Here is a 17,314-nt window from a genome sequence, read left to right as displayed (position 1 = left end):
AAAAAACACTCATCAGATATGGAAAACCGCGTTTTTAAGGGACTGTACAACTTACGTATACTACACTTTAGACCTATTGCGCGAATACAGTTAAGGAATAACAGGTCCGAAAGTATTTTTTATGGATTAGGAAAACTATTTTGAATAGTTTTTACACTATTACAAATTAAAAATACAACTTATATGGTTTTGGCACATATTTAAAAATCGTCGAAAATAATGAAATATCGTTATTTTACGAAACAACCTGCAACTTTATGCTTTTTGCGCGAATTCAGTTAAACGGGAATGGGTATAATTATCTTTTGTATGCATTAAGGATACTCTTGACAACACTTTTTTCACTATTAGAACGAAAACAGACTTTTTTTGTAATTTTACGTGTTTTTGAAAATTACCGGTATTTTTTCTTTTTTTGTAACTTTAGGCCTTCTGCGCGATTTCAAATTTGAAAAAAAAAATTTTTTATTATTTTTCCCTTTATAATGACGTCTATGCGCAAGTTTTACGTGCTATTAAAATTGTATAACAGAAAAAACCCGTTTTTCGATCCACCCTAGTATGTATACAGTGATGAGCGCGCTAATAACCAGCACAATAGCGCAAAAGATGGAAAACAATAGATTGCGAAACAAAAAGAGATGAAACTAGTGGAGGTGAAAATGATCGTTATAAACGTATAAATTAGCATTACATTACATAGTTTCCCACCTTTAGACGTCTGTGACAGGAATATTTTATAAAATTCTACTGTCACAGTGACAGTTTGTTGTCATACTCCTCTGATACTTCCAAAGGTGGGAATCAATGTAATGTAATGTTAATTTATACGTTTATAACGATCATTTTCATCTTTCCTAGTTTCAGCTCTTATTATTTCGCAATATATTATGTTTTCCATTTTTTGCGCTATTTTGCCGGTTATTAGCGCGCTCATCACTGTATACATAATATGTACCTATCATAAAAATATAACAGAAAAAATAAATCTTTCATTCTCCTTTTCTGCGTATAGAGTTTCCGTCGAGTGATTTACAGTGACGCTATTTTGATAAAACCTCAAAAATTCAATTTGAGTAATAGAAAATCATAGCACGGATAATCCGCACACGGATAATTGGGGTTCTACTGTAGTTATATAGGCTAATTTACAAGAAAGTTTGTTTAACAGTATATATTTTACTTGATTCGTAATATTGTGAGATTTCTTATAAGATTATTTTTATGTATGCATACTTAGTTCAGGTCTGAATTTTAAAGAATTGTTAAGTAATGATGTTATTTTATAGACAGCATTATATACTAGAGTTGTACTTTTAAAATCAAAATGTACTGGGTCCTAGGCGGGGTTTAGAGGGGGGTTTTACCTTCGCCATTGCACCAATAAGAGCCTCCCCTCCTTTGATTTCCCAGATTTTTAATAAAGAATAAAAAAATTTAAACATTAGGTATTTAGTGTTTTATTTAGTTTGCAATAGTTATTTCCAGTAATAGTCGAGGAAATGAAGCTGAAAAATGGTAAAACCTCGCAATTTTTTCGTCCAGCATCGATTTGTACAAAAATTTGGGATTAGGCTCAATTCACCCTCTAGTTCATTTTCTATATTGAGCCGTTGTACGCTTTTGGTTTTTTAAGGGTGAAAGCTACCCCTAATTGTAAAAAATTATAAAACAACATTTTAAACTTTAATATTGTCAACATTTGGGTCTTATTAGTTACATAATGATTATTTTATGCTTTTGGATATACTATCATAATATTTCAACCCTTAAAACCACCCTTGTTGGAGCTATATATAAAAATTTACTTATCCTAAAAGAATAATTTCGGCTTGCATCGATTTACATAAAAAGGGCATAGCCGGGTAACAATGTTAAAATTGCCCCAGTGGAAACTTGACCCCAAATTTTGGGGTATTGTTCGGCATCACAAAAGATGAAGATTCACCAAATTTTAGCCCAAAATATCGACACAACCTCAAAATCCAATAAAACGTCAAAAATCATTTTTTGGGCATAACTCGCTTAATTTTTGACCAAAAAATATTTCTTTTTTTTTAAATTAAAGGTTTTTTTGTGCTCTACAACATTTTTCAAAAAAAAAAAGTTGGCGGGAAATTCAAATAGATTTAAGCGTTTGAAAATTTTAAACGCCCATAAAAAAATAACAAAAAATATGGATCGCTCGAAAAAAATATATATAGTGTATGATCCCAAAGCTATGTTCCAGAATTTTTTCAGAATTTTTAAAGTGGTACAAGGGAGTTAAAAATCAAAAAAACCGGTTTTTTACCGTTTTTTCGCCGTTTATTGAGTCACATTTTTAGTCAGAGATGCGCTACTCTTTTGAAAAATATTTGAGTAAATAGCTGACAATAACATCTTTAATTTGGATTCCGGATGAACCATTTTGGACCCTTAGAACCAGAGTTATGGTGATTTAAAAAGGCGAAAATCTGATTAGAACCTTCGATTCTCCGGCGCTTTCACCGTTTCTTCGCTGTTTTTGAGTTATACTTTTAGTTAGAGAGACGCTACTCTTTTGAAAATTATCCGAGCCATCAGTTGACATCAATACCTTTAATTTGGACCCAGAATGAACCATTTTGGATCCTTAGAACAGGAATTATGATGATTTAAAAGACGAAAATCTGGTTAGAATCTTCGGTTTTCCAGATATTTCGCCATTTTTTCGCCGATTTGTGTTACATTTCTAGTTAAATTATTATTCAACTAACTTTTTTCAAAAACTGAAATCAAGACCTTAAGTTGAACCCTAGATTTGGCCCTGTGAACCACTTAAGCTAAGCAATATGAATCAAAAATTGATAATTTGATAAATAAAAAGGTTTTGCCATTTTTTTGTTATTTTTGCTTTTTTAATGCGTATTTAACTTAATCTTTTACATTAAAAATTGACACGAATTATAATGTATTTGTTCACACTCATCATTCCACCTTGCATTTTTTATCTTTATTCATTCTTACTCACACACATACACATACACTTATTTATTTATGAAGAGTAGATCATCTCTAGTCTTCATCACTATCTTCTTCGATAACTGGATACACACCATCTTTTTCATAATATTTGGAAAGTTTATGTGCAGGTCTCAAAATTTTTGATTCATATCTAGCAAACGAGAGATAGTATATAACTGCAGCGACGTGTGAGCAGCAACCTATTGTCCGTAATCCATTGGCACATTGACAGCAATAGCGTAGAATTCCGTTGTAACCAATACTATTTGGGCTATAATGAATAAAGCAATTGTACGTTTTTCTCGATATATGTCGAGACCTCACTTGTACTTTAATTATCTCAGGAGTTTCCTTCAAGTAGTCAATTTGAATGTTGCCATCTTCGTCCATCATCTCAGCTAAGTATGAGATTGTCTGTTTAAGTTGATAGGTACCTGTAAAAAATACCTTTAAATCTTCTTCCGTTAGCTCCGGAAAATCCAAAATTTCACCCGATGTCAATTTTCGGAATGGTACTTTCCTTCGATTTAATCTTTTCGAATCAACTTCAACAGCCAATGAATTTTCCTTAAGACCCTGCTTTTTAATTTGCTCTAAAACATTGTTACTTGTAGATAGTTTTGAAACGCTTCGTTTGCCAAATTGGTTTACTAAAAATCCAGCGATTCGACAATATAGTCCGGCATTGTGAAGCAGTTTGTTGTCAAATTGGTGGTGAAGCAATTTGTACTTCATTCCAATGATCCCATGGACTGCATCAACCACCCAGCGAATTAACGTAACTTTTCGTGACTCGTTCGATTCTTCTGCACTTAATTGATTTCGTTTACCCTTTAATGCGGGCATAAAAACTCTATACTGATGCTCTTCTAATTTATTTTGTACATCACGAAATCCTCTGTCAACGAAAAATGCATCATTTTTCTCTAACAAAGCTGATAGACCAGTTTCTTCCGAAATTATATCTTCCATAATCTGAGCATCATTCATGTTGGCAGTATAAGGTCCCATGATATCGACGATGAAACCATTGGTAGTACAAATCGTGAAAGGCTTAGTCAAAGGGACTTTTTTTTGACCCGAATACGACTTCCTTTGGTAATCGTTGTTGCTACTCTTTTGATGACGAAGATAAGTCCCATTGCAAACTAAAGAGACTTCATCGTCTTTAATTTGATGAAGCTCTTTAGCTATAGGAGCAGTATTTTCAAGTATTAGCTGTCGAGTGCATGATTTGATACCAAATCTTGTAGGTAGTACGTCGATCTCGAATGACTTCAAAATGGAATCAGAAAAATCAGAAACTTGTTGTGGACGTTCTAATCCTAATACAGAACGTATTATTTCATTTGATAATCCGGTTCTCATTCTGAATAAAAAAACGACTACAGCTTGCGTTACCGTACGATTCTGAGTATTTCTCATCGAAGTCATCATGCCTTTTAATTCAATTACTTGCTCCCATGTGAGTCCTGTAAATGCTTTTAAGCGCTCTTCTGATAAAGTGTAGTCACCAACTTTATCAGTAAGCTCCATGCTAGCAGAAACGCTTAAACATTCTAAGAGTTTTGACACCTCATTCACTTCGACATTACTTGAAGATGAATATACCAATACTGGAAAATTATAAATGTCTTCTATATAGAATCGCTTTTTTATTAAATGATCTGAACAGCAACGATTACCGTTTGGTATAAAAATCCTAGTTGCTAAAAACACCTGCTTTCTTGCTTCAAATGGGACTAAAACTGTCCTAGAAATTTTTCCACATATGAAACATTTACTGTGCGTAGCTATGGTTCTTTGAAACGGTAATGAAACATATTCAATTTCTTTTTCTTCTTTAACATTATATTCAAATACTGAGCCAGAAGACTGTGAAAAAGCGGATGTAGTGGCGGAAGATTCTTGGCTGCTTTTTACTTCTTGGCTACTTTTTACCTCTTGACTTTCACATTTTACGTCTGAAGTCGACTTTGAATTAAATGAATACCTCGTGTAGCATTTTCTACATAAATAGCTACCTACAGTACATGCGACATCAAAAAAATCAGATAATTTTTCAGCTTCGGATTCTGATGTTACAATCTTCTTACTTCCTGGGACTTTATTGGAAAAAATCCCGCAACTTACACACTTTTTAGTTGCACTGCCAGAAGACATTCTGAGTCTGCAATGAAACATTTTTACATATCAAATGCACTGGAAATCTAAAATTAGCATTAAAAAAATTAAAAGTAAACCTTAATAAAATAATTTTGCAAGACTAAAATATATTACACATTGATAAATAATAAATATTTTTTTCGTACCCTAAAATATATAGTTTTAATAAAAAATGAAAAAAAAAATAAAAAGAAGCATTTTTTAAGTTCATTATAGTCATTCATTAGGTTTAAATATCTGGGCAAGTTACTAGATGAACATGTTCGATGGGATTATGAATTAAATCATAAAGTAAAAAGGTTTAAAAACACTGTATTTAATGTCTCTACCACTTTTTACCTAAAATGTGTCAATTTGAGTTAACAATATCAAAAAACGGGCTTAAAACTCCAAAAAATGAAAAAAAATCGATTTTTAGACTCCTATTTGACCCACTTAAAGGGGTCCAAAAAATTTGAAAAAATTCACGGATATTCAGAAGATGCCATACAACATATTCCACCACTTTAAGACAAAATTTTTTTTTTTTTTTGAAGATTAAATGTGTCAAAGAATCACCCATATATATAAGAATGGATGAATATGTCCAGGATAATTTAAAATTATGGAATTTGCAAGAGATAATTTCTAGTCTATAATATATTTATTTATTTGTGTATTCCAAAATATTTTTATATATACACGCTAAACCTTAAAGCGGAATAATTACAGTCTAAAATAATAATATTGATTGCATGCTTTATTTATCAGAAAGTACTTAGCGAAAACTGGCAGTATTGTTGTAAGAAGTTAAAAACATTATTTGAGTAAATATTATTAGAATGTATCAAAAAATACCTTTAAAATGGTTATTTTATTATAAGTAGGACATGTATAACTTTTATACTTCACCGGTAGCTAAAAATGTTTATATAAAAAATCAAAAACCTTCTATTATTAATAAAATCTATTTTCTAGCCAATATTACAGTCTAAAATAATTATATTCCTTGCATGCTTTATTTATCAGAAAGTTCTTAGCGAAAACTGGCAGTATTGATGTAAGAAGTGAAAAACATCATTTGAGTAAATATTATTAGAATGTATCAAAAAATACATTTAAAATGGTTACTTTATTATACTATTAAAATACATTCTAATAATATTTACTCAAATGATGTTTTTCACTTCTTACATCAATACTGCCAGTCTTCGCTAAGAACTTTCTGATAAATAAAGCATGCAAGGAATATAATTATTTTAGACTGTAATATTGGCTAGAGAATAGATTTTATTAATAATATAAGGTTTTTGATTTTTTATATAAACATTTTTAGCTACCGGTGAAATATAAAAGTTATACATTTTCTACGTATAATAAAATAACCATTTTAAATGTATTTTTTGATACATTCTAATAATATTTACTCAAATAATGTTTTTAACTTCTTACATCAAAACTGCCAGTCTTCGCTAAGTACTTTCTGATAAATAAAGCATGCAATCAATATTATTATTTTAGACTGTAATTATTCCGCTTTAAGGTTTAGCGTGTATGTTCTTTCTTTTATATAAAAGTAAAAAAAACATCATGTCATTTTTTTGCATTGTTCCTCCAATTATACATAAATATTGCATATGCATATATACAAGGAGTATATTATACTATGGATGATTCTCTGATGGGACATAGCACTGGTTCGCAATAAGAATAAGATCAAATAAAAACAATTGCCACAAAATCAAAAATATTTCATAAATAATGAAATAAGAGTAGAAGATAGATATTCAATAACATACTGCCAAAAAAAGCAAAAAATTAAAAGTAACAAATACTTCAGATCTTTATCTGAATAAGTAGAATGCTGTTATTAAAACTATTTTGTGGTAAAACTATTTATTTGAAATTCAACTGCTCAAGAAGAACTTTTCTTTAAATAATCTTGAATTTTTTTCAATGCATAATAATAATGTTTTGAATATTTTAAGAGTGTAATCAAGAACAAAATTTTCAACAGCACTTCAGCTTTTCATTCACATCTTTTTTTACGTTGACATTTAACATTGTAAAATTTTTTGATGGACAATTTTTTGATGTCAAAATATTCATCTTGCTAAAAAGCTTATAAAAACTAAAATCAGTATATATTTCAAATCATATTTATTGAAATTTTATTTTCAAGAAGTTAATTTTATATTATGAATTACAATAAATAAATCTTAAAACTTCTTTTAAGTAATATTAAAAACTCTTCATATATATTCAGAAGTAGTTAAATTATTCTTATTCTTTACTTTTAGAATGAATAAATTCTTAACCTTCAAAATGATGTAAGAACTACAAGTATACTTACAAGTAAGATTGTCTTAATGCACTAAGTTTTCATTGTATATACACTTTCTTGATCTTTTTTGTGAATATTATTTATAAAAAATGTAAACGATTCACTTTTATATTATTTTACTAATGAGTCAAACTGAATACAAACAATCACAGTTTAATAATTATCAAACACATGTGTTTGCCGGTTAAGACTCATACACGCTACGTTTACACGGCGCATATATTCGCGGTGTGCAAGTACTTGGAAAGGGAAACGAGAAACGACCCTGCGCGAGTCGCGGAGAAATATTGCAACTATCTTAAATAATTCATATTGTCAATTGAAATTGTCAAATTGACGTATATTTCATACCTTGTGTCAATGAAGCAGAAAAATTATATATTGCTCCACAATATTGATATGATATGCAATTATTATATAAAGGTTTTAATTAATTGTATTTTGCTTGCAGTACTGCATTTTAATAACTAATTTTATTTGCTACTTACAATTGTTGATGTTTTCATAACATAACCTGAATCTTATTTTTTCTTCTTATTATTTTTTTGGACTATGGCCTTGACAATTATTAAGTAACCAGGACTAATATAATTGGCCAATATAATTAAAAGTGCGAATAATAGTACAGAGCGTAGAAATAGGGGTCGCTTTGCCGAACTTGCACGGTCCCAATAGACTTGCAACCTAAAGGTCTTGACACACACAGAACAAGTGAGATAATAAGGAAAATACAATTTTTTTCATTTGTCTCATGCGCAGCGTAAAAATTATAAATAATAAGGATTACATATAATAAATAGGAATAATAGGTGCGTTTTTTTTTCTTTAATGTATTATATATAATCATGTATGCAGATTACAAAATTTATTTGTTGTATGTAAAAGATTGAGTTAAATACGCATTAAAAAAGCAAAAATAACAAAAAAATGGCAAAACCTTTTTATTTATCAAATTATCAATTTTTGATTCATATTGCTTAGCTTAAGTGGTTCACAGGGCCAAATCTAGGGTTCAACTTAAGGTCTTGATTTCAGTTTTTGAAAAAAGTTAGTTGAATAATAATTTAACTAGAAATGTAACACAAATCGGCGAAAAAATGGCGAAATATCTGGAAAACCGAAGATTCTAACCAGATTTTCGTCTTTTAAATCATCATAATTCCTGTTCTAAGGATCCAAAATGGTTCATTCTGGGTCCAAATTAAAGGTATTGATGTCAACTGATGGCTCGGATAATTTTCAAAAGAGTAGCGTCTCTCTAACTAAAAGTATAACTCAAAAACAGCGAAGAAACGGTGAAAGCGCCGGAGAATCGAAGGTTCTAATCAGATTTTCGCCTTTTTAAATCACCATAACTCTGGTTCTAAGGGTCCAAAATGGTTCATCCGGAATCCAAATTAAAGATGTTATTGTCAGCTATTTACTCAAATATTTTTCAAAAGAGTAGCGCATCTCTGACTAAAAATGTGACTCAATAAACGGCGAAAAAAACGGTAAAAAACCGTTTTTTTTTTGATTTTTAACTCCCTTGTACCACTTTAAAAATTCTGAAAAAATTCTGGAACATAGCTTTGGTGATCATACACTATATATATTTTTTTCGAGCGATCCATATTTTTTGTTATTTTTTTATGGGCGTTTAAAATTTTCAAACGCTTAAATCTATTTGAATTTCCCGCCAACTTTTTTTTTTTTTTGAAAAATGTTGTAGAGCACAAAAAAACCTTTAATTTAAAAAAAAAGAAATATTTTTTGGTCAAAAATTAAGCGAGTTATGCCCAAAAAATGATTTTTGACGTTTTATTGGATTTTGAGGTTATGTGTCGATATTTTGGGCTAAAATTTGGTGAATCTTCATCTTTTGTGATGCCGAACAATACCCCAAAATTTGGGGTCAAGTTTCCACTGGGGCAATTTTAACATTGTTACCCGGCTATGCCCTTTGGAATTAGGATCATCTCACCCTGTACTATATATTCTATATCATGCTTAAGGGCGTTGATTATTTTTAGGGGTGTAAACTACCCCTTATTTTCAAAAATTATATAAAAACATTGTAAACTTTAAAATGGGTAAAATTTGGTTTTGATTGGTTAAATAATGATTGTTTTATACTTTAGGATATAATATCATAACATTTCAACCCTTAAAAACCACTCTTAATAACATTACAATCTTTATAAATAGATATTTTAATAGAACTATACAGAAAAAAAGTAGAATTAAAGAATTACAAAAATATTTATTTACACAAAAATACGAATTTACAAATATGTACAAATACAAATAGTCTTTTAGTCATCTTCCAGTATACGAACCAGTTCTGGGGTATTATACATACATTGAAAATTATCCATAAGCGGACTATCAGAATTTTTCGCAAAAAAAATCGTTTTATAAACATAGCTCCTTCATTTTTGGCGATAAAAAGTATTTTAAAAGATGATTTTGTAGGATTTTTGAAGAGTTATAAGATTGTGTAAACAAAATTTCGTACGATCCCTTAGTTTTTAATTAGGGTGGGTTTAAAGGGCTCGAATAAGCAGCTGTTTGCTCGTAAATAGAGGTTTTAAACAGCTATATCTCTCTAACTGTTCACTGTAAAGGAAATCTATGCACAAGAGAATTTTAGTTATTAAAAAAGCTACAATTTAGTAATCCATCATTTTTTTCGTATCTCCAGTATTTTCGGAAATATTTTGAAGTAACAGGTAAAAAAATGGGAAATTCCAAAAAATTTATTTTTCTGAAAACTCCAATTTTTCTAAAATTAGGCCCTTTAAATAGGTCAAACTGCTTGGGTGCATTTATAATAAAAATATAAAAGGAACTACAGAAAGGTAAAGACCAATTTTTAATTAAAAGGGTATTTAGGGGGTTGTTTTCACTGATTTTTTCATAGAGAAAAGCAGGTACCGACCTTTTTTTGATCATAAGTCGCTTAATTTTCAGGCTAGAAACTTTTTATTATTATTTTTTGAAAGGGCTAACTGTACACTTGAAAAAAGATTATTTAAGTTTTCCTCGAAGAAATGCAAAGTTTTTCCGTTATTTTACTTTGAATATTTCAAATTATGCATTTGACGAAAAAAGCTAACTTTTAACATGCCGTATCTCGGTTTATATTGGTCTTAAAGATATCACAGAAAAAGAATTTGGTTTGTGTTACTAAAAGACACAATTTTGATATCCACAGTTTTCTTGATTAAATGCATATTTTTCGAGGTATTCTCAAAAAACCCTCTAAAAAAAGTCGATTTTTTCATCGAAAAACTGTTACTTTCAAGCGGGAATAACTCGAAAAATATTAGTTTTACGAAAAAAATGTAAAAAACATTTTTTCTTAGAATTACATTTTACATCGATTTACATGGTTAAAATGTAACAAAAAATTCCCGCCCCGAGATGGGGTGGCAACCACCCCCAAGGTTTTAGCGTACAGCGGCATAATATAGAAAATTATCCTTGGACTATTCACTACCTTCCGTGAAAATTTCAAGTAAATCCATGCTGGACGAAAAAATTGCGAGCCAAAATGCTTCATTTCCTCGACTATAAACATTTTTTATTATCGTATATTTATGGTGAAAACAAAATTTAGTGTAAGGTTCTATAAATTAAAGTCATTTTGAATTTATGCAAGGCAGGTCCACAACAGCAATTTTTATTTTAAGACAGCTAATGAAAAAACTTAAGAAAGAGAAAAAGAAACACTCGCACATAGCATTTATTAATCGTGAGAAACATATGGCAAAGTTACTGGAAACCTACTGGTACTAAGTAGGAAAGGAATGTCGGCCGAATATGTGAGTACTGCTAGACATGTATGAGATGGTAACAATCAGAGTTAGAGCAACGAAAACAGAATATTCTTTAAAGATGGTATTACAAATCCACATAGACTAGTTAGCTGGGATAAACAAGAACTCCACAAGCTGATAGTTTCATGTATGTAGGATCGATATTATTGAGCAATGAGAAAGTACATGGAGATACTAGATACAAGTAATAGAATTAGGGCTAAATAGATGAAATGGGAAGAGGTAAGTGGAGTACTGTGAAAGGTACCAATTAAACTCAGAAGTAAGTTCTATAGGACTGTATTAAGACTAGTTATGATGTATGGTACTGAATGTTGGGCAGTAAAACATTGGGATGAATAGAAATTGTATATTGGTGAGATGTGAATGCTTTGTTATTTGTTGGCCGAGTGGAGTAACTGGAAAAGATAAAGTTAGGAATGAGTATAAAAGAGGAAATTGGGTGTGGATTCTATTGGAAACAAAATAAGAAACAGGTTAAGGTGGTTACGTTATGAGCAACATAGAGATGAGGACCATCCCATACAAATAGCGGAGGGATGCTTAATCCCTGGAAGAAATAGAAGAGGAAATAGAAATCTTGTCCGAGATTAGGACAAGAAGAATTTAATTAAGTTCTAGGGGCCATGCAGTGAAGACGTGCATTTTTTTTGTCTGTGCCGAGTTAGGCAGAATGGGATCTTAAAGATTCTGTCGTGAAAGTCGCAAGTGCGATATGTGTCTTAACTACCATACCGGTATATTCTTTGTGTTGTGTCCGGTACAATACAGGAATAGTTTTTCCTAGTACGGCGTGTAGTATGTCTTGTACAAACAGAACTTAATTCAACCTTCGCGGACGTAGTTCCCGTTTAATATGTCTCGTGCAGACAGAACTTAACTCAACCTTCGCGGACGTAGTTCCCGTTTAATATGTCTCGTGCAGACAGAACTTAATTCAATCTTCGCGGAACGTGGTTCCCGTTTTTTTTTATTAAAGACAATGGTCTAAATAAAGTATGTCTTATTATCAAGTCAGTGAGATGTATCACTAATAATCAAGAACGCAGTTACTTTCTTTTCATAAAACAAAAAACTATGGAATTTTTATTTTTCATTAATATATAACAATTATGTAACAGTACTTTAAATCTAAAATTGTAAAGTGAAAGTGAGTTCGCCGCATCCACCAGAACTCTTGCGAGCTAACCAGATTCCAGCAGCTCAGCAACAACAGATCATCACCAGGTATTTCCAATAAACTGTTTCGTTCCTTTTTTCTTTTTTCGAACTTTTAAAATGAAACGCGAAAGACTTATTTTTTTTTACTTTTCTAACCAACTCAGTTTTTTTTTAACAATTTTCTATCTGAATAAATGATAACTATGTTTTAAACTTATGTCGTCTTTTTCTATTCGCACAATCCATCTATGATCCTTATTGTATTAGGAAATGCAGACTACCAGACACCAAGGGTAAGTACCGTTACTATTCAAAGGGATACCATTTTACGTAACATTTTTGTAATTCTTATATAGATATATAGCAATAGATTCTGATCTATTAATGGCGCCCAAAAATTAATAATTTCTTTTCTTTAGCTTAAATATTATTGTAAGAACTCACTTCCTAAATTCTCTGAGACTAGAGCTACCGAAGCGTTAATAAATTATGTAGCACGAATTTTGTCTATGTATATCTAAGTCTATGTATATCATTATGTTTACCTAATTTGTCGTGCTACAAAGCAAACATATTGGATTTAAAGTTACACATTCGCATATAAGTAGGATATTTTTGCCTACATATCACCAAAGGAAAAATACATAATTATATTTCTAATAAGTGGGACTTCCTGAATTATAGTATTCTATACGTAGAAAAGTTTCTATCGTTTCGGCACAAAATGAGTTGACAGCAGTTGACAGCAAATTTATTTATTTTTAATTTGGGATTAAGGATTCAGGTTATTTTTACAAAGTGGTGGATAATTTAATATTTTATAGCAATAATATAGTAATTATAATAAATTTTATTTTATTTAGCAAATTTATTTATTTTTATTTGGGAGTCGGGAGATTGAGGTTATTTTAACAAAGCGACAAGGTGGATAATTTTATAGTAATAGTGAAGTAATTATTATAGTAGTATAGTATTAATTATAATATAGTATAGTCTAGTAGTAGGTAGTATAGTAATTATAATAAATTTTATTTTGGTGATATTGGTGGTACTATAGGCATATTAACTATTAATGTAATAAACATGATAGCAGCGGAAAATGAGGAGCGGCTGGAGGAAATTCGTCTCGAAGCATTAGCAAGGCGCCAAATGCGAGATGAGAGCAATCCTTTCGCTATAAGAGATGTTCAATTTAAAGAGCTCTTTAGGTTGGATAAGGATATGGCACAATATGTGTATAATCGTATTGTACCCAATACGGTACAAACAAATAATCCTGTAGACATTCCGTCCATACTAAAGTTTTTGGATCCCTACGATTTTATGCCACTGGGGCATATCAAAGTGTTGTTGGTCGGTCGTGGATTTGACATATCTATGTCTCAACAAAGTATGTCCAAAGCATTGGAAGAAGTTACGTCTGCGATTATTAATACACTGGCAAATTAATGGATATGTTTCCCAACAACGTTAGAATCCAAAAATCAAATAAAACAGGGATTTATGGATTCATTCAATTTCCCTGGAGTGATTGGAGCTGTAGATTGCACCCATGTGGAAATCCTAAGACTTGCAGTTGAGAAGCACAATTATTTAAATAGAAAAGAATACCACTCCAAAAACATTCAATTGGTAAGTTTTTAATGGTTTTATTATTTCTAGACTAAGTTAATTTCCTTTCACATTTTATTATATCAATTGTGACATTTATTACTTGTTTCAGGTATGTGACCATAGACTCAAAATTTTAAACATAAATTGCAGATATGCAAGTGCTACCCACGATGCATTTATATGGAGAAATTCAAGAGTGAGAACAGAATTGGAAAGGAATTATCAAAGGGGTATGTTAAGTGTTTTACTACAAACTGTATGATAAAAAGTACGTTAAATCTAGGGTGCTTGGTAAAAGAAGTATAGTTGGTTCGCTAAACTCGGACAAAAATGGATAGTGATTTTAGTAAATAATTTTGCCAATTTCGTAAAATTGGCAAAAAAATAATAACTGAATAGTTAATAATTACTAAATAGTTAGGAATTTTGCCAATTTTGGCAAAATTGGTCAAAAACAAAAAAATTATCAACTAAAATCACTAGCCAGTTTAGCGAACCGACTATATTAGTCAATTTACTCAACTTTTCACGAGAAGCAAAAAGCGATAATTGATTGACATATCTACTACCAATGTTATCTACGGCCAAATAATTGTATTTATTGTACAAATAATATTTTGACTTATCGTGAGTGATGTGACAATACTTCCTATATGCTTTTTCATGAGTTTTGTAAGAGACTAAAAACTTTTTTAGGGTCATCTCCTGTTTTCATATGATATTTTTTAACTTGTTTTGTAGTAAATTCAACTATTTATTTACTACAAAATAAGTCAAAACTTACATGCGAAAACAGGAGGTGACAGTAAAAATGTTTTTCGTCTCTTCTACAAAACTCATGAAAAAGCAGATAGGAGGTATTGTCACATTACCAACGTTATACTCTTTTTACCGAACACTCTAGAAGTTATATTTATTGTTTGCTAGGTGAAAGAAACAACTGGTTACTGGGTGATTCCGGCTATCCGCAAGAGCCATGGTTAATTACTCCTGTTGAAAACGCGATGCCAGACACTCCAGAGTATACATATAATCAAGCACATATAAGAGCACGTAATTGCATTGAGAGATGTAATGGAGTGTAAAGGAAGATTCCTATGTCTGTCAAAAATATTAAGGTATTCTCCAGAAAAAGTTGACAATATTGCCAATGCATGTGCTATTTTGCACAACATATGCATAAATGTTGGCATAGATAATGATTTGCCATACATGATGGAAACCCCAATCCTGGAATTCCTATTCCTAACAACTTGGTAAGAGCAGATGGAAAGAATGTTAAACAAAACCTTATCAACACACATTTTAGATAGGATTTGTTTCTTTTTGTATTGTAAGTGAATACTTCTTATCGTTCGGTATGGAATTTTGCAGGTGTAAAATCGTATTGGGCATTCCTCAAAAAATCGTGATGCGAGAGGTTACCTTGCGGTTATCCCCCGTACATAAAGGTAAACTTACACAGGTACTTTAACATATTACACAGGGTGTCACGAAAAGATTGGTTATAAATTATACCACAGATTCTGGGGTCAAAAATAGTTTGATTGAACCTCACTTACCTATATACAATAGTGCACACAAAAAAAGTTACAGCACTTTGAAGTTACAAAATGAAAATCGATTTTTTTTCATATATCGAAAACTCTGAGATTTTTTATTGAAAATGGACATGTGGCATTTTTATGGCAGCAACATCTTAAAGAAAAATTTAAGTGAAATTTGTGCACCCCAAAAAAATTTTATGGGGGTTTTGTTCCCTTAAACCCCCCCAAACTTTTGTGTACGTTTCAATAAAATTATTATTGTGGCACCATTAGTTAAACACACTGTTTTTAAAACTTTTTTGCCTCTTATTACTTTTTCGATAAGCCAGTGTTTATCGAGATATTTTGAATATTTGTCGAATTCACCACATATTTGTATATGGTTAAGTACGATTATAGAGACCTGTTAATAATCTGAAAATTTATTTATAATTTACATTTTTAGGTATATTTTGAAAAAGAAGCTACATCTCGATAAAAGGTGACATGAAAAAAAGCCTAATAGGCAAAAGTTTTAAAAACACTGTGTTTAACTAATGGTGCCACAATAATAGTTTAATTAAAACGTACACAAACATTTGGGGGGGGGGGGGTTTAAAGGAACAAAACCCCCATAAAATTTTTACATAAATATATTGAAAAAGAAGCCGCATAAAAACTGCCTTATCGAAAAAATACTAGAAGGCAAAAAAGTTTTAAAAACGTTGTGTTTAACTAATGGTACCACAATAATGAATTAATTGGAACGTACACAAAAGTTTGGGGGGGGGGGGGGTTTAAAAGAACAAAATCCCCATAAATTTTTTATGGGGTGGACAAATTTCACTATAATTTTGTTTTAAGATGTTCCTGCCATAAGAATGATACATGTCCATTTTCAATAAAAAATCTCTAATATATTTCGATATATTGAAAAAAATCGATTTTCATTTTGTAACTTCAAAGGGCTGTAACTTTTTTTATGAGCACATTTGTACTAAGGTAAGTTAGGTTCAATCGAACTATTTTTGACCCCAGAATGTATGGTATAATTTATGACCAATCTTTTCGGGACACCCTGTATAGGTACGTTATATTAAAATAATATTTTTAAAATTAAATAAAGGAATTATTTTGTTTAAACAAATTATGTTATATTCAAATAATAAATGAGGCGCATAGTGCAAAAGTGGCCTAACTAAAAAAAAATGATATTTGAGTTAATAACACCGAGCGTTAGTATTTTTATTAATCTATCGTGTGCAATAGTGGCCCACATCGATTTGATTAAAATGACGGTAGAGGAATGGTCAAGGTCACTTTGGCGTATTACGATTTGTTGACAAACGGTTGTGCAGTAATAGCCCAACGTTCGTGTTTATCTATGTGTTTCAATTTCTCGTGTGCACTAGTGGCCTATCTTTTACCCTTAAAATTATTATTTGTTTTTTAACAGCTCGTGTATACTTTAATTGTTTAACTTTAGTTATTTGGAAGTTTCATTATGGATATTCCATCCACATCAGGTAAATATATTATCCAGATAATTTTCTAAGTAGTAATATTATTAAAAGTAAAAGCAGACATTTTGGAATAAGGTGTTAAAAAGTATATTTTAATACACGGCTGAATTACTGTAACTTATCTCTTTTAGGCAAAAGCAATAATATCTTTGATGACAGTGATATCTCTAGTATTGATGATCCATTTGCAGATTC

General features: G+C 30.8%; 1 protein-coding gene across 1 annotated transcript; it reads right to left on the bottom strand.

Annotated features, from left to right (window-relative positions):
* Nucleotides 1-3,036: 3,036 nt before the first annotated feature.
* Nucleotides 3,037-5,148, bottom strand: LOC126891391 (uncharacterized). Its single transcript, XM_050660566.1, has one exon. The coding sequence runs from the start codon at nucleotides 5,146-5,148 to the stop codon at nucleotides 3,037-3,039; it is 2,112 nt and encodes a 703-aa protein (XP_050516523.1).
* Between the last annotated feature and the right edge of the window lie 12,166 nt (nucleotides 5,149-17,314).

Source organism: Diabrotica virgifera, chromosome 9 (assembly GCF_917563875.1).
Source record: "Diabrotica virgifera virgifera chromosome 9, PGI_DIABVI_V3a".
Taxonomy (NCBI): domain Eukaryota; kingdom Metazoa; phylum Arthropoda; class Insecta; order Coleoptera; family Chrysomelidae; genus Diabrotica; species Diabrotica virgifera.
Note: the sequence above shows the minus strand (reverse complement) of the source record. Positions and strands in the feature narration are given on the sequence as shown.